This window comes from Barbus barbus (genome assembly GCF_936440315.1).
Source record: "Barbus barbus genome assembly, chromosome: 21".
NCBI classification, from domain to species: Eukaryota; Metazoa; Chordata; class Actinopteri; order Cypriniformes; family Cyprinidae; genus Barbus; species Barbus barbus.
This window is the reverse complement of record NC_136749.1, coordinates 2428550-2447879: the sequence shown is the minus strand read 5'-3', so window position 1 is coordinate 2447879 and position 19330 is coordinate 2428550. Positions and strand designations below refer to the sequence as shown.

General features: G+C 37.8%; 1 protein-coding gene across 1 annotated transcript in view; it reads right to left on the bottom strand.

Annotated features, from left to right (window-relative positions):
• Positions 1-19240, bottom strand: part of LOC306887421 (2-oxoisovalerate dehydrogenase subunit beta, mitochondrial-like) — a 69091-nt gene extending 49851 nt beyond the window's left edge. The window contains exons 1-8 of the mRNA XM_079445119.1: positions 18996-19240; positions 17769-17846; positions 17615-17683; positions 12323-12456; positions 9750-9905; positions 6932-7040; positions 825-922; positions 120-230 (exon numbers count right to left, since the gene is read on the bottom strand). Coding sequence (XP_079301245.1) covers positions 120-230; positions 825-922; positions 6932-7040; positions 9750-9905; positions 12323-12456; positions 17615-17683; positions 17769-17846; positions 18996-19179 — 939 coding nt within the window. The 5' untranslated portion in view covers positions 19180-19240. The remainder of the gene's footprint in view (positions 1-119; positions 231-824; positions 923-6931; positions 7041-9749; positions 9906-12322; positions 12457-17614; positions 17684-17768; positions 17847-18995) is intronic.
• Positions 19241-19330: the final 90 nt, after the last annotated feature.

The following is a 19330-nucleotide window of genomic DNA, read 5'->3' as shown; positions in this document are numbered from 1 at the left end:
CTGTGTTTCACGAAAGAAGGTCATACTTTTGTACAGCAGGTGAATGGCCATCTTAATTTTAGTCTGAACTATCTCTTTGGTTTGAAATAACCCAGCGAACGTGTGTGTTCACATCATACCTTGCAAACCGTCTCTGCGTCCCAAGGCAAAATGGTCTGCAGGTCGATGAGCTCACAGGAGACACCCAGCTTCTCCTGTGCCATGGCAGCCACTTCCCTCAGCACATGCACCTGCAAGCCAAAGGTCAAAGGTGAACTCACAGTTAACGGGGAAGACTAAGAGATATGGCACTTAGTTCTATTGTTTGCTGCTGTTTCAGAAGCTCTCCAGCCAGTGTAGACTGTGAAGGATGTAGACCAGGGCTCGGCTACCTTTTAGGCATGACGTGCCATTTTTCATTTTTCTGGTTAACCACTGTGCCAATACACCCAAACAGTAGAAGGGCAGTTCATGACCCCATTAATGCCTCTTTTATTAAACAAAGTATTAATTTCTGTATTTAAAAAAACAGTTATGAACTGTAGCATAGATCATAAATATTTAATTTATCTCGAAGGCCTGGTTTGTGTCTCATGTAAGGAGTCTCGATGGGATGAATGAAAAGAAACAGGAGAGCACTGTTGAGTAGAAACAAGCCTATTTGTGCATCACTGGCGAGGTCCTCGTTTCCCCCTGACCTGTAATTCGTCTCTGCACAGTCATATCAGTCGTTCAGCAGGATAAGCCTGTGGAGTGTCTGATCTGAGCTTCAGGACCCCCAGAGAGCTTTAGAAATCATAATCCGATGATGGACACAGGAGTAGCTGCTGTTCTGACAGACGTACCTGTGTTCCCCAGGCCACCATCGTGAGATCACTGCCCTCCTGCAGCACCTCGGCCTGCGAGAGCGGGACCTGATAGGCTTCTGTGGGCACCTGCTCCACTGCAAAACAAAACCACACATCAGCCCACAAAGCCTGACAGATTAAAACATCAGTCAGAAAATTTTAGATTAGGGAACACATATTGACTATAGACTAAGGGATTTTAAAGGTCCCATGACATGCTGTTTTTTGGATGCTTTTATATAGGCCTAAGTGGTCCCTAGTACTGTATATGGAGTCTCGTTCCCGAAATTCAGCCTTGGTGCAGAATTTCAGCCACTACGAGCCAGTCCCAAAATGAGCTTTCCTTAGGACGAGCCATGTGACAGGGTTAACAGCAAAGGTTTGAACATGTTGATCATTAAGAGGCCTGTGTGCATCAAATACAGTAGGCTTTATAAGGTTAAGATTAAATCTATAAGCTGTGGAGGAAACTGTTGTATTGCTCAATTACTGTATGTAAAGAGGGGGAAAGGACATGAAACAAAATGAATGCATGATGTTTTGTGACACGTCAGTTGAAACCCTTCCTATCATCCATCGGTTCATACTGGCAGTACTGAAAAAGTAAGGAACAGTAAGTTTGCATCAGGACAAGTTTTGCACGGCTGTAAGAAACAAGATAAAGAAACTAGCCAAAGAAAGGTTGTGTGTCATCTTGAAGCACGAAGTGCAAAAAGAACTTTTCGCAGCTGTCACATCTCATGTCACTGTTTTAGATCCTAAATGCTGAATTATCTTTACGGTTAAATTATGTTTAATTAGAGCCATTTTCCTCATCCCAGTTTATGCGCTTATTGAAGTCATTGTCTTTGTGATCTTCTGGGAAATCGTACTGTTCTGACAATGAGGTTTAAAGTCATTTAGCTGAAAGTTGATGTTAGGAGCGTACTTTTGCTTAGAATTAGAAACAGAAGCTTGTGAAAATTCCTTATGATCTTGTCTATACCAGTATGCATTTATTTTTGGCCTGCACTAGAAGTAAAAACTTTCTTTGGAAAAACAGCAGGAGCAGAAACTGTGCGTTTTTAATGTTTCACATGTACAGTAGCATTTTCTGTCATATTTATTTGTTGACTGCAGATCTGGATAAATAAAAACGAGTGTTTTTTTAATATTGGCCCACAGTGTGATAGAAGCCTTCATATTCTTCGAACTGTCTCTGAACCCTGAAGTAATGTTTAGCAGCTACACATATAGCAAACCACTCCAGGATTTTAATGCAGTTTTCCTGCAGCACATCTGATAATGATAACCTCCAAAAACATAATCCAGTAAAGTAATAAAACATTTTACATACTGATCAAGAGCAAGAAACGAAACAGACATGAAACACTGCCAAGATGATTGCGAATTGTGATCGAGGAGAATGAAAGGCCTGCTTAAACTTTACTACTGCCTTCAATTGCCAGAACTGGTGGACTGTGACGCTGAAGTCCTACACAACATCTGACTCAAACATGCACAAGATACCTAGAATCTCTGAATGTTTTAGACACCTATCTCTCATGTGCACAACATTACAACTACCAACAAATCAAATGTAGGGCTGTCCCCAACTAACAATTTTTCTTGTCGACTTGTAGACGCTAACTTAAATATTTACTGGGGGAATTAATGAGCTTTTAATATATAGCCTATAACACAGTCAAGCGCACACATAGAGCTTGTGAGCGAAGCCTATAAACCAAGCAGTGAAATTAACTAAATCAAATGAGTTCGTTTCACTCAAATAATAATGAAAGTTCATTGGACTTATTTGAAGAAAGTTCTGATGATTGCACAGCTTCGACAATCTGCACAAACACTTGGATATAGGCCAGGGATGGGCAACTTCTGTCCTGGAGGGCCGGTGTCCTGCAGAGTTTAGCTCCAAACCTAATCAAACACACCTACCTGTAGCTTTCTAGTGATCTTGAAGACCTTGATTAGCTGGTTCAGGTTGGAGCTAAACTCTGCAGGACACAAGTTGCCCATCCCTGATCTATGCTAAAGTGTAAAGCTGCTAAAGTTTGGATTTCCTGCCCAATATACTGTAATTACCTCAATGAACAGCTGTTAATGATCTGTCTGTCACAGACACTTTGTTTTTTTTTTGTTTTCTGTGACTAACCGACTAAAACATTTTTGGTCGACTAAGCCCCTACTCATTAATTAACATTTAGTCGACTATTAGGGGGGCAGCCCTAATAAAATGCAACTCAGAGTAACCTAATGTTCATTTACAGCCTGTTTCTGGATTCCAACACCAGCAAGATTCTTGCAGCCTAATATCAAAGTAATAAAGCTACACACCACACTGAAGGGAAAGCGGTTCAGGCTGAGCTCACTGGTTTCGAGAGATTGATGAAATCTAGTAAAACGCATCACTAATGTTCCAGACTCTTGCTAGTGGTAGACTGTTGGATGCCTGATGTGTGTTTTCAGCTGACAAGTGCTCTGTCATTAAAAAATACTGCAGGAACTAATGGTAAAACCACTCTTTAATAAAAACAATAATTCACATACAGGGAAACATACAGGGTTTGAACAAAACAATGTGAACACTTGGGGAAAAGGCAGCATTTCATAACTAATGTGTTTAACCACCGTTTGCATTTAATACAACCTCCAGCCTTCTTAGAATATATTCACATGCTTTTGAATATTCTCCAGCTGAATGTCATCAATCATCGCCTGTCGTTTCAGAAACGTTGACCGAAAGGGAATCTGCTTCTTACTTTTCTCTTCAAAACGGTCTACGGTGGTTTGATAATATTGACAGGTGATTTGTCTGGCCAGGGAAGATGAAGTTCATCTTGGTGCTCCAATTGTCCAGGTTTTATAATCATGACTCCATCTTTTTCTCATTTTAGCATTGGTGTCTGTGATTGAAGTTTCAGCTATTGCAGCTCTTTCATGGATGTTGCTTTGTGAAGCTCTCTGTGCTCGGTTTTTGTGGAAACAGGATCTTCAAGGTGGATATTGACATTTGCAGCAATTCTGTGTTGCTTGGTCTCAATCCAGTTCCTGTCATTCATCTTATAAGGTTTTCTATCTTATATCTTCTTTACTGATGAACTCTTGCCATGCTACGTGTTTATAGTCTTGATCATAAAGACTATTGTGCTTAAAACGCCAAACAAATGGACTGTCGTTCCAAACCCGTAAAACCTTCGTTCATCTTAGGAACACAAATTAAGATATTTATGATGTAGCTTTCTGACCCTACGTAGACAAGGTACAAAGGTACAAAGCTTCTGTTAAACTGTTATGTTAAATACAAATTAAGTCATATTAAAAATATTCTATAACATGACCTCCATATGCTACTTGACAAAAAATATATAATATGTAGTTAATAGACTACACTATTACATTATAGGCTGCTTTTAGCCTTACCCTGGAGTTGGTTCATTCTCCGACTATGAAAATAAGTAAATAATTAAATTAGCATGAAATTATCATGTATCGTGATCTCACAGACTGACGATAGGACGATATGACTATGGAGCATATCGCCCAACACTAACCCCCACCCAAAAGCATCACACCCCTATCTTGACAGCTCCACCCCCAAATTCATGAACATGCTATGCAACACATGCACCTCCCCCATCATGAGGGGACACGCCCCCTTACTGCTGATTGGCTAGAAGTGTGTTTTGGTGCTCGGTCCGAACAGCGTTTCTCAGAAATCACTTAATGCACCTTTAAAAACACCTTAGCAACTGCACAGCAGCAACCTAGCAACCAACAAAAAAAAAAAAAAACTACAGCACAGCAATTGTCGGAAATTGGAAAATTCCACATTACCATCAAATAAACAAAGCTTTTCAAATTAAGAATTACACAAACTCAATGCCAACACATTTATTGCCATCTTGTAAGAATAACTGCATAAAAAAAAGAAAAGAAAAGCACCACTCTAAAATTAAAACCAGATAATGATAACCAGCCAACGATTCTAAAACAATCCCCAATGTTCAGTCAGGAAATGAAAGTCATTCGGCAAAATTCTTGAGAGACACATAAGTCAGAGTAGCAACAGACAGAGAGCAGATCTTACACAGGAGATGAATATGCTCTAATCCTCATGGCAAACCACACTCGCATTGGCTTCCTTAAAAGTGCATTCATTTCCTTTTCCATTCTTCATTCATTTCATTAATAAACCATTTTTTATGGATATGAGAATTGTATGTGTACTTGTGCTTTAAACTGCACCAAATATTCTTCTTATAACCAAAGGCTCAAATTGTGGTTGGTTAGTTTTTGGCAGTGGATACTCTAGCCCCTGGTTAGAGATGCTGCAACTACACCATTTGCAGAAGAAAAGACAGTTTCTCCATTTACATTCATGACAAGTTTCCTGAAGTGACTTGTGTCGCGATACACATTTCACTGGGAATCAAACCCATGACCTTGATTTTGATAATGCCATGCACTGAAAATAAATAAATAAAATGTTTTAAATACAATTACAATTTATTATTTTAATAATTAAAAACAAAAATTGCATTGAACAAACCTAGAGTGAGATAGTGTCTGATCTGACATAATATCTTGTATTATGATAATAAAATTATCATAATGTCATAATGCAGCGAAAATACTGTCAGATATTTTCTTACATAAACAAAAAAGAAAAAGGTGTAGGGCGGGACATGGGTCTATGCAATGGATGTTGAGATGTGGGTGTGGCTTTTCAAAGTGTATGCAAACGAAGGTGAGATTGAAGGGGCAGAGTTTGAGCAGACTTAATGATTGAAGAAGTCTCATTCACTGGAAGATTAATTATATAGATTAAACATTATGAGGTCAAAACACTGACTTCAATGCCTCCCCTCCACATTCCTCTCATGACTTGTGATTGAACTGGAGAACCATCCTGCGCTGAAGCGTTTGATAGAAATGGAGCCATACCTCAGTGAAACATGTACAGTGTAAGACAATGAAAGAGAGAAAAGAGAAACAGCATGTCTTCATTCCCAGCTGCAAAGCATCAAGCAATATTAAGACCATTCAAGATTCTCAGTGATCTGTCTGAAAGATCAAAACACTCAATGGTCCACACTGATGTATGAGCAGGTAAAATGGGAGCTGAAACGACCACAGACTGACTGACTGAACAGGTAATGTGATACTACTAACAATGTTTCTCTTAAATTGCATATTTTTCCATTTTCATATCTGACAGGTCTGTAGCTGTTTGTGTTATACATAGCTCATAACTTATGCATGACCATAACCAATGATACCAGTTTTATAAATAGAGAGCAGGGTTTCCAGGGCCAGTATAACGCATACATTACAGCTCATAGAACATTACACAAAAACATTATCCACAAAAAATAATGAGCACTATTCAAGTGAGCAGACCCAAGACAGAAGTCAGTCTAATCTGGTCAATAACTGTGCCTGACCAACGCTGGCCGATCAGTCTACCTGTGTATATATGTATGCATGTATAGTGTAAATAATCAAATGCGATAGTCAGTAAAGCCGGTTGTGTAATCAGTAGTAAATCTCCATCTCCTGCTTTCAGATGGAGCAGCATTTACTACACAGAGCCGTACTTCACTGACAAGCTACGCGTTCATAATCGCAGGTGATATCATTGCCGATAATGAATACGATATTAATAAACAGAATTTCCCCTTGCTTTCCCCTTGCTGTGAGGCTATTTAATGCAACATGCATTTTACCCTCTCTTGAGTTTTCTTAAAACCCGTATTATGCGTTTTCATGCTTTACTTTTTTGTGTGTGTGTTATGCAGCTGTGCATGTATAAGATTTGCAAAGAGACAAAGTTCAAAAATTCCCAGTAAAGGATTTTTATCTATCTAGAACAAAAGGTTGACCAAATCTTGAGCTCACGATTACGGTAAAGGAGTGTTACATTGAGATGTTTGGAATGAGTAGCATTCATTGAGTTCATAAAAGCTACATGCATAATAATTTGCAGAAAAATGTGACTTTAAATCAAATTCCTGTACAGCATGTTACGCTGAAGAACAGGTCAACTAATGTCAAGAATCTCATGTCAGGTACCCATAATCCCATTGTGACTGTTCATGATCTCTCACCTGCTGCTCTGTACAGGATTTTGGGCTCAAAGAAGATGCAGGGGTTTTGATCAGCGATACAGGCCAGAAGAAGACCCTTGGCCTGGACCGGACCTCTCGGCACAACAATCTAACAGACAGAGAAAGGGGGAAAGAAAGCTATTATTTGTTTCATAAAAAGGAAAACAAATAAACTTGACGTTTACACATTTATAAGGACACATAAGACTCCAAAGGCGGCACTGTGTCTCCCCATTGGGCTCATTTTAAAGATGTCTCGAGATGGAAAAAGTGATTCACTATCAAAAGCCACATGTTCCCAACAGCAACACAGATTTCCAAAGTGACCCATTCTAACGGAATAGACCACTACAGATGAAGACACAATAAAAGATTTGCCACACAACAACAAAGACTGGTGATGCACAGAGAATCAGATGGTAAATCCGCTCGCACACTCCACATGTCAAGCCTGCAGTCCCCAGACTGATCAGAGAGTCAAACATCCATCTGCTTTGAATTTGATGCAAACTCCAGTTTTCTGAACGTTTCAATGCAGCTTGAGAAATGTGTTGCAGTACAAGTGAGACGAGTAAAGAGCTGCTGCTGCTTAATCTACCTCACATTGCGTATTTTTAGCACACAGTGCTGCTTTTTTAAATATTTTCTATATTTCTGCATAAATATGACCCAAAAATCAGCAGATTTTCACACAATTCCTGAAAGTAAACAGAGACTACAATAAAACAAATGAGTCAAAGTTATTTTCTGTGTCATTTATTTATTCAGGAAAACGATCCAATATCACATATCTGTGAGTGGCAAAGTATGTGAATCTCTGGGATTAGCAGTTAATTTAAAGGCGAAATTAAAGTCCATCTGTTCAGAGGTGTTTTTAAACAACAGGATGACTATCAGGTGTTTTATACAAAGAACAGGGATCTATCAAAGTCTGATCATGTTTGTGGAAGTGAATCATGTCACAAATAAAGAAGAAGAAGCTCAGAAAGAGAGTTGATGTTGCTCATCAGGCTAGAAAAGGTTACAAAACCATCTCTAAAGTGTTTGGACTCCACAAATCCACAGTCAGACAGATTGTGTACAAATGGAAGAAATTCAAGACCGCTGTTACCTTCCCGAGAAGTGGTCAACCAACAAAGATCACTCCAAAAACACGGCCGTAAAGACGGTGAGTGTCTGTCGGGCTAGTTTGTTTGGTGTGTTACACACGTCAGCAGAAGTTTGCCCGATACAACATGTTGAATTGGCGTCTGGACCGTAGGCTCGAGTGAAAACTCTGATTGGATGCCCAGTTTAGTGAACAAGTCCATGCACGAGAATTAAAATGAAAGTAATGAAATGAAGGCGGCACAGACAGAGGGCTGTTCTAATGTTACGTGATCTTTCCCAAACATTCTAAAAAAAAATGATGAAAGTTATCAAAATTACTGATATTCAAAATGGTAAGCAAGCACTTCTTTGTTTCGTATACCTGCGTGTATCTCATATATCCTTGTTTCAGTTTCTGCTTTTGAATGACGGATGCATAGTATTGATAGCTGCTGATATAGACGGCTCATTCCTCTCACGCAGGCGCAAAACAGTTGCATAGGTTACCTACCCCAGGGTAACTTCTAAGCAACTGAAGGGCTTTCTCACATTGGCTAATGTTAATGTTCATGACCCCACCATCAGGAGAACACCTGCTTGGGCCTGTTTTGCTGCATCTTGGCCAGGACAGCCTGCCATCATTGATGGAACAATGAATTCTGAATTATACCAGCAAATCCTAAAGGAAAACGTCAGGAGATCTGTTTAAGAACAGAGTCTCAAGAGAACATGGGTCATGCATCAAGACAACAACCCCAAGCACACAAGTCATTCTACCAAAGAATGGTTAAAGAAGAACAAAGTTAATGTTTTGGAATGGCTGAGTCAAAGTCCAGACCTTAGACTGCTCCCGTGTGTTTCTGTGAGAGCGATAATCATTGTAGCCAATCACAGTCATATCTGGTGAGAGCTTGAACACCAGGACCATTAAGAATCTGCTCAACAGCACTCAAATGTTAGTGGGAAATGGATGTTTTTAAAATTTCAGCACCGAATGGTATTGCAGTCGGTACTTTTGACAACACTAATCAGAGATGTTTCTTGAGCAGCAAATCAGTATATCAGAATGATTTCTGAAGGATCATGTGACACTGAAGACTGGAGTAATGATGCTGAAAATACAGTGCTGCATCACAGAAATAAAGTACAGTTTAAAATATATTCACACAGAAAACAGCCATTTCAATTATTTTCACACTTTTACAGTTTTGACCAAATAAATGCAGCCTTGGTGAGCAGAAGAGACTTGATTCAAAAACAAGAAAAATGTCTATTTACATAATTCTTTTGACAAATGAAGCCATTTACTGACTGAATACATCAATTTTAGTGGTTTGGTTTTAGATTTTCCTTCATTAAAAATATAAATGTCCAATGTCTTAAATCATATAAAGAGAATTTCAAGAGGAAGAGGACAAACAAAAGTCAAATAAAGAAAAACAGTCCAAAAGACAGGCTTCATTCTGTCATCAAAATATCATTTTTAATTTGGTAACACTTTAATGCGTTTACTCACTATTACTGGTTGCATATTAGCATGCATATTACTAACATATTGGCTGTTTATTAGCACTTATAAAGCTCATATTAATGCCTGATTCTGCATGACCATATTTTAGATCTCTTAACAACTACCTTTAACAACTATTAATAAGCAGTAAATGAGGAGTTTGTTGAGGCAAAGGTCAGAGTTTTCTTTGAAAAGTGAGTTAAACGTTGTGATATTCACCTTAATTCCAGGACAGTGTGCGAAGAAGGCCTCTGGACACTGGGAGTGATAGAGCGAGCCGTGACCCACGCAGCCCCACGGAGATCTGATGGTCAGCTTCCCGCAGTCGAACATGTTCCCGGAGCGGTACCGGTACTTGGCCGCTTCGTTTACGATCTTCAACAGCATCAAAAGATATAACAGAAACAGAGATAGAAACAGGACTTTACCTTTACAACTGACATCTGTGTGCAAGAAAAGATGGACTGCTAACGCAGTCGTGTCCAAAACTCCTCTCATAAAACACTTTTTAGTTTAAAAGGCTATTTTTCATGCATTTACCCCAATCTTTTTAAAATAAAGCGTGGAGCCAGGAAACTCTCTTACAATGCTTGACAACAACTGCTTGGAAGGAACAATGTAAACTGGGGTTTTATGGACTCTGGCGGCAGCATAATTGCATGATAATGAAGAGAATGAAGCAAAAAAGCTTCCAGAAATATCAGAGACTGTCCAGACTCAAATCCTCTGCTCACCGGAGGATCAGTTTTTGGTTGTAGAGAGTGACAGGGTGACTCATAACGGTGCAAACTGTTCCTGTAAAATATTATTGTCTCTGGCATTCGGTTGCCTTGACGATGGAGGGAAATTCATCCATCTTCAGTGAGACAAGGACACGTGAAGAACAACAGCGCCGGACCGACAGCGTCTTGCAAGTCAGGCAGCGTCTCACAAACACCCCAAAACTAGAGTGAGAAACCTGAAAGTCCTCACGCTGCCCTCATACTGTTACTGACATCACTGTATCTTGATATGAAAATGCATTAAATAGAGGAATAATTCAACTGGATACATATCATGCAAGTTAGGGGTGTGCGATATGACGATTTTTGATCGTGGACGATAAAAATGTCTCCACGATCTGCTTTTTAAGAAATATCGTAGTATCGCGCTACAGCACACATTATGTCAAATACAGTTCTGGCGCCGCCGTCTCATACTGTACAACACGACATACAGCAGTAGAGTTACTCAGACAGGACACTGCACTTATTCGCGATCGCAAAAGTACATTATTTGCATACAAGCCTTGCTGGTTAAATGTTTAATTCGCGCGCTGGTCTGACGTGCGCTTGTTCTGAGCGCATACACCTGAAGCACGCGCACTAAAACGCCTGTCTAACAGCGCCTGATTACTCAACTAAGTTATATTTTGCGCCAATACTGTCAAAACACACAAGATTTACATACAGACTGAGTTGGTTATCTCTAAAATAAAAGTAAATAGTTAAGAGAGAAACAGATGCGTGCCTGTATATTAGATGCGTGCAGCTCTTAAAGGGACAGGACACTAAACGTGCTGTCGACTGTCATTAAAGGGATAGTTCACCTAAAATTTAATTTCTGTCATTATTTATTCAGTGGAAAACCAAACAGTTGCTGGTCCACATTGACTTTGATAGTAGGAAAGAAAAATCCTATGGAAGTCACTGAGGACCAGCAACTGTTTGGTTTTCCACCTTCTTCAAAATAGCATTTATGTTCAGCAGAAGAAAGAAACTCATTCAAGTTTAAAACTACTTTTGAGTAAATGATGATATAAAAATAAAACATTATGACAGAATTGACAGACAGATGACAGAATATTAATTTGTGGGGGAACTATTCATTTAACGTTAACAAAACAACAAAACGCAAAAGAGAAAAATCACTCACTATTCTTGACTGAAAAACTTTAATACAGTTGCTTTAGGAATCAGTCTATGTAGTGTTTTATTTTGATATTTGTTCATTCAATTTCATTGAATGCTCTGCTAAATACACCTATTGTACCTGGAAATAAAGCACTGTTTGTTTTATTTGTATATTATGTGTATTTGTAATGTGTATCTTTGTTCTTATTTTTTAATAAGAAAAATAAAATAATGACAAAGATTTTTTTATCTTCGCCCACTTTGGCCTAAATATCTGCCATGCATCTTTGTCTTTCTAGTTTGGCAGTAATGCTCAGACAACTTGTAAAACCAAAATAGTAAAACTAACAAAGAATCGTGATAAAAATCGTGAATCGTGATATTTCTATAAAAAATCGTGATATGATATTTTTCCCATATCGCCCACCCCTAATGCAAGTCATACATCAAATCCTCCTCAGTCCAAAAATATAAATTTAGGACCAGATTTACTAACGGTAGGGCTGTGCCCTAACAGTCGATTAACCATTAGTTGACCAGAAGAGGCTTGGTCGACCAAAATCGTATTAGTCGCAGAAAAAATAATTGCTTGGATTAAACCTCTCGATTCATATGGATGTGGTTTACAATGCCTTCATGAACTTTCTGATGCGTCAAAGTTTAGATGTAATAGACAGAATAGAGGGACAGAAATCTCAAGTTTCATTAAAAAAAAAATAATAATAATTGTTTCCAAGATGAAAATATTAAGGGTTGGGAAATACATGCTTTGGAACAAGTGATGATTTTCTTTATTTCTGGGTGAACTAACAAACAACTAATAGCTAAGGGTAAGCATATGTAAAAAAAAAATGTCCATGGTGATGTTTATAAAGAAAAGACCCCTGGAAACAAGCTCACCTGATCAAACGCTGGGTAAATGTAGTCGGCAAACTGAATCTCTGCAATAGCGGTGGCTCCTGCAGCAGCTGCGCCGATCCCAAAACCCACGATGCCTTGCTCACACAGCGGGGTGTTAAACACACGGTCCTTACCTGAGGAGAAAACCGCTAGATGTCAACCTACTCCACACTCCAATCAGTTTAAATGTGCAGTTTTAATCAGCATCTTCACAACAGGTACAACCTCCAATACGTTCATCTGAAAAACAAGTGCATGTGTGACAAGACGTCAGGAACAAACACAAACAGACCTGATGCAGCAGCAGATGAAGTTTGGATGACTGCCAGCATGCTTCAACAGACCGTGGGCTTTTAATATATAGATTTCTTATGGTTTTATATTATGTAGTATAAAGCAGGAAGTACTAACCTCAAACTATAAAATCTGCTTTTTTCCCTCCTTCATGACTGAATTATATTACAAAACAAATCAGGATAAACATACAAAAGATCAGGGAAACACAAAAACAAAGCCTGTTTATCGCCTCTCCTTTAATGCAGTAAAGAACCACATGAAATAGTCCCTGTATACAGAGCGGAAAGTTATTTTCATTCATACCAGAGCACATGAAGAGCTCTTCCACCGACGCGTCACTAACACATGAGACATAACTGAAGATATGACAGAAGATATCAACTGATGATGAAATCATGCATGAAACACAACACCGAGTGAAAGCTGCTAACGGACTGTTCTGGGTTCAGTTCATGTCTAAGGACACATGCTGCTGATTACCACAAAACCACTGACTCTTTTCTCAGTTTACGAAAACAAGCAAAAATTGGGTTTCACGGTTATAAAGCTACAATGTCAAAGTGGCAAAGTGATGCAATGCACACTGCATGATTTAGCCATCTAAAAATAATTTTGAGGATCCTTCACTCTTATACAAAATAAAATAATTGCCATTGATGCTTCCCACGAAGATCCTTTAACATTCATGGAACCTTTCGATTCCACAAAAGGTTGTTTACATTGGAAAATAACTTCTTTAGATTTTTAAAATGCTCTTCGCAATAAGACAAAAATGGTTCTTTTAAGACAGCGGTGTCCAATCCTGCTCCTGGAGGCTCAACATCTCGCAGAAATGCTTTTGCAAGTCTTCTGATTGGTCCACTTATTTCTGAGTAAACGTTGAAATTCAAGGCATCTTAAAGATGTGGCACGGCCATACACTGCAGTCTAACGCATTTGTGTTGCATATCATAAAAGACCATGTTGGCATCCATTAATTAATAATAATTTAAATCTGCAAGAATTTGTGACGTGGCAGATGACTATAGTATTTCAATGACACATTGGTATAATTATTCACGAGACTGAGTGTGTTCTTAAGCTAATGCGTGCTTGTGCTCTGTGCGAGTGCACTGATCAATGTTTATATGTGAATAAAAGCCTAAATTAATCACTTAAACAGATCATGTCTCTTCAGGAGATTTAGATTAAACCTCTCAATTCATATGGATTACTTTTACAATGTCTTCAGGAACTTTAAAAGGTCTGGTGTGATAGTTTTTCAGTGGATGGACAGAAATCTCTAAGGTTTATTTAAAATGTATTCATTTGTGTTTTCAAGATGAATGAAAATATTATGGGTTTGGAAAAACATGTTTGGAACAAGTGAGTGATGATTTTTATGATTTCTGGGTGAGCCAACACTAAAAATGCAGCTAAGGGTAAAGATATTTTATAAAAATATCCATGTGATGTTTACAGAGAAAAGCCCCTTGAAAACAAGCGGACCAATTTTGAGCTTTTCTGAATCTTCCAGGTTTAAAATCTACATCATGTTGCCGACAGAATGTGTGATGTGGCAGTATTTCACATTAGTATAATTATTCACGAGTTATTGTCCTAGAAGAGAACACTTTGCTTAATTATTCACAACAGCAGCATGTGTTGATTTCCTACGACAGATGCTTCAAACGATGAGATTGCATGCATTAAGCATGAGGTGCCTTGACCCACAAAGTGGTATTCGATGCAGTCCATCAAGCTTTTCTCATTTTAAACATGAAACGACTCCTTAAGAAATAATGCAAAAGAGGAATTTGCTGGTTATTTCAAAGTTTCAGTCGACTTTATTCACGGTCCTTGAACTGAAAAAGCGTCTTTGTTGAATAAGGCATGCATTCAGCGGGTTGCAGATGGGCATTTCAGAGATAATACAGTGTTTACTGGCTGCAGTCTGTAATCCACTTCACAGAAAGCAATTTAAAGCAGACAGAAGGAGCCGCGTGTTCAGACGGTCAGCGGTGGCACTGCATTATGGCCGTGTGTGCGTCAGTCTTTCACACGCCGTTGACCTGCGCGTGTTTATCAGCACCGCGCAGGAAAGAGGGCAGAGACTCTCTCAAATGAGTGGCATGAAAACCCAGTTCCCGTCTAACGAGACGGCACGGAAAGTAATGATCCCTCTCAAAGGTCAACACCTCTGACGTCAATAACAAACAAAAGGCACCCACGCGGCGGGAGACATATTGGAGTCGTGGATCTGTGTTTATTTCAAAACATCACAGAGTGCCTCTATATATAGCGCTTCCGTCCAAAACGAGTGGCAAACAGATTGTTTTTTTAATCATTACCATAATGTTTTCCTCCTCTTTCCTGCCTCTCCGCAGCAGCATAATTTAACTATTAATGGCATGCGAAAACTGTAGAGGGTGTTCTGTTCAATCTGAATCTACTTCATTTACTCTTGCATAATTGATGAAGTGCAACAAAACGAATGACAAAGAGCTCAAATGCACAATGAAATTTGGTTTAGAGCTTTAACAGAACAATTCATTCACGAATGTTTAGAGGGAAACACAATCAAAATGTCAAATGCATATCACAACAGATCAGAAAAGGTGCTAATTACAATGAAAATGACCTGTTTCAGTGGAGTTTCTACATTAAACAAGACATCAAAACTGACAGGATTCAATTTTAATATTTAAGTAGTGTATACAGTAAACACAATGTCTTATCAGAATCACCTCATTAACCCTTTGATGAATATAGTGATAAACTGAATGTAATCATTAACAATGTGTTTCTTGTTTATAATGATGCATCTTTTGAAAGTTGCACATCCTTCAAGTACAACTCATTTCATTTTGAATTTACACTAAAATTCAAAAGGTTTTTTGTTTGTTTTTTTACATTTTTGAAAGACTGCATTTATTAAAATCGTAATTTTTTGAAATATGATTACAGTTTAAAATAACTTTTCTATCTGAACTTTTTTTTTTTTTTAATTTTTAAACATTTTAAGAAGTAATTTGGAAATTGTAAAATGTAATTTATTTCTGTGATCAAAGCTGAATTTTCATGATCGTGTCACATGATCTTCAGAAATCATTCTAATACGCTGATTCGCTGCTCAAGAAATATTTCTGATTATTATCAATGATGAACACAGTTGTGCTGCACAATATTTTTCTGGAAACAGTGATACATTTTATTTTTCAGGATTCTAAAGAACAGCATTTATTTGAAATAGGATTCTGTCATAACATTATAAATGTCTTTACTGGTACTGTAGATCAATTTAATGCATCCTTGCTGAACAAAAGTCTTAATATCTTTCAAACAAAAAACTGAATAATAAAAAAATAATAAATCTCTAACTTAGTCCTGCAGCAAGACTCTGAACATACGAGTGGGTCCACAAGTGAATGGTTAAAGCAGAAGAAATGTAGTGATTAATGGCCAAGTCAAATAGAAAAGTTGGAGAAACAGCTGAAGAAAGCGCCACTGAGCTGAATCCTGTCTAAACAAGACTGGGTCAAACAAAGCCAATGTTCTGGACTGATCTACAGTTATTTCTGCTCAATTATTCAACTTAGTCACAAGCTTTTTCCAGCAGACCTTCAACCTTGGATGATTCTGCTTCACAAACAGGCATAAAAAAAATAGACAAGCTTTGTGTTGTTTGTTTAATTTAGTTCCTTTATTTAAATACAGGACTTAAATGAAGATTTGACCTCAATGTTTGTTAAGTTTATGCTGATTTATGCAGCTTTAAAATTTAGTTGCAAATGAACACCTCTTAATATGACCAATTAACATAAAAGCAAATAATTACCATCTAGACAGACACTAAATGGCCAAATGTGCAGAATACAACAGGCACAATGCATCCCACAATGCAGTGCACTTCAACCAGACCTTCCAGTTCAAGTGTGCTGAGCAGTGATTAAAGGCTCTGGTATTTTAGTGTCATTGATGTACGATTATAGCTTGTGTTGATATTTTGAATTAGATGATATTTTTTGATTTTCTGTTGTCAAATATGTCCCTGGAGCACAAAAGCAGTTATGAGTAACACAGGTATATTTGTAGCAATAGCCAACAATACATTGTATGGATCAAAATTATACATTTCTCTTTTATGCCAAAAATCATTAGGATATTAAGATCATGTTCCATGAAGATATTTTGTAAATTTCCTACCGTAAATATATCAAAACTTAATTTTTAATTAGTAATATGCATTGCTAAGAACTTCATTTGAACAACTTTAAAGGTGATTTTATCAATATTTGGATTTTTTTGCTCCCTCAGATTCCAGATTTTCAAATAGTTGTATCTCAGACAAATATTGTCCTATCATAACAAACCATACATCAATAGAAAGATTATTTATTCAGATGATGTCTAAATCTCAATTTAAAAAAATTGACCTTTATGACTAGTTTTGAGGTCCAGGGTCACAAATTTTACTTAAAGTTTTAGTAATTTTGTTTATCATTTTTGTTAGCTTATTTAAAAATATGTCTATATGTAGTTTATAATAATTTTTAATTAATTTTTAATTGTCTTAGTACTTTAAACAAACTAAAATGAGAAATGTTGCCTTGCAACTAGCTGGAATATATACTTTTTACATTTTATTTCAATTAATGTTTATTTTATTTCAGGTAATGAATGTGTTGTTTGTGGTTTGATTTGTTGTTTTATTTACCAAATAACCCTATTTCAGGCACATTCTCATTTTGGACTCTTTATTTGATAATTCTCACGTTTTTACACAAAACTGATTTCAAAAATAAATAAATATTTGACATTTATATTTCCCGGCTGATACCTGACACCACTCACACTCATTTTCTTGCTATTTACTGTGTACTGCTTATTTGTGAAGTATGCCGTACGCAGTGAATAGTAAGCAGGTATTTCATTCTATAGCAGTGCTGCCATCTAGTGAGAGACACACAGACCAGCACACTTCACCTTGTGTGACCCATGAGCATGAAAACTCACCGTATTTATCTCGGAGGCCGACTGTGCATCGAAACACCCCTCCAAACGCCACGTCCTCTCCGAAAATCACTGCAGGAGACAGATGTGTTAGCATCACACCAGCTGAAGCACTCAAGGCAGTCAGATGAACAGAGAGGTCAAGCTGCACTCGTACCTGCCGTGGGGTCACTGGCGAGCATGTTGTCCAAGGCACTGGTCACAGACTGGAATAAATTCATCTTCTGTGTGGGGCCTGCAGAGACACTCAAGTCAATCACACAGTAGTGTCTCCAGACTCGTAACGGCTACAGACACTTATATTTTGCTGCTGGAAAATATCAGAGGAGTTTTGCTGTTGTTTGTTTGCTTTTTTAGATGCATTGGTATTACAGATATTGTCAGTTCACACACATACCATACTAAAAAATATATATATTAACATTGTAAGCAAACCTCAATGAAACTTAAAAAGGCAGGTTATGACCAGATTAAATAACCTTTTAACAAAAAGGTCTAGCAATTACCAACCACAGATGTTGATAATGTTTTTTTTTTCTGTGGAGTCAATATCTGTTTTTAAATAGCATAATCTATAAATGTGTGTATGCTGAATATGCATTATTTGATTGTAGCAGGTTTAACTGTAGCACTTTCCTTAAACAGCAATAAAAACAAGTATTATATTGATGTGCAGTGATTATGAATGTAAAAAAAATATTATTTTTTTTTATGAATATGAGTATTTCAGTATTGTTTTAATGGTGTATTGTAACAGGGAATTATTAAAACGTCTTAAAAATCAGTTCATAAAGAAAAAGTTTAGCTGACGGAGGCAGATTTTTTTTATAGTTTCCTTTATTAAAAAAAGTTTTTTTATTAATCATCTATAAAGACTGCTGAATAACTTTTAAGACAACTAAATATAATTTTCATAATCAACTCATGCACTGTCAAGTACTTTTGTGGTCAGCGTTTAAAATTATGATATTAATTGTGTTGTCATATATATGTGACCCTGCAGCACTAAAGCAGTCTTCAGTCGCTGGGGATATTTGTAGCAATAGCCAACAATACACTGTATGGGTCAAAATGATACATTTCTCTTTTATGCCAAAAATCATTAGGATATTAAGATTCATATTTCTGATTAGTAATATGCATTGCTAAGAACTTAATTTGAACAACTTTAAAGGTGATTTTCTCAGTATTTTGATTGATCATGAAGCAGCTATAAACGAGAATTACAGATGTCATGTCAGCCGATGCATTTTCAGATTTACGTTTGTTTGCAAAACACCACAGCAAAGCCAGGCTTACGCATTATGAGTAGTATTTAAGAATGAGAGCTTTATAGATGAATCATATGAATATCTCCAGAGTAAAGTGTAAACAAGGGCATTACCGTACTGAGTAGGCACGGGGTCAGGGTGATAGGTGAAGTGCGCTGCATGTCTCCTCTGGGCTTTCGGCTTGGCTGTGCAGTCAGGGGACAGTTTCAGCAGAGATAACCCCAAACTGCTGTGCACGCCACCGGTTAACGAAGACTTAACGACTGAAGTTCTCAAGAAGAGCCGCGTCGCCGCCATTGCGCTGGAAACCAAGCACGGGAACGGCGCTCACGTGGTCTAGCGCTGCTCTGATTGGCTGGACGCGTGGGAGGAGCTTTGATTGACACCGTACGTCAAGTACGTCACATACGGGCCGTGTTTCTGCATTTTGGGACATGAGAAAAAAGTT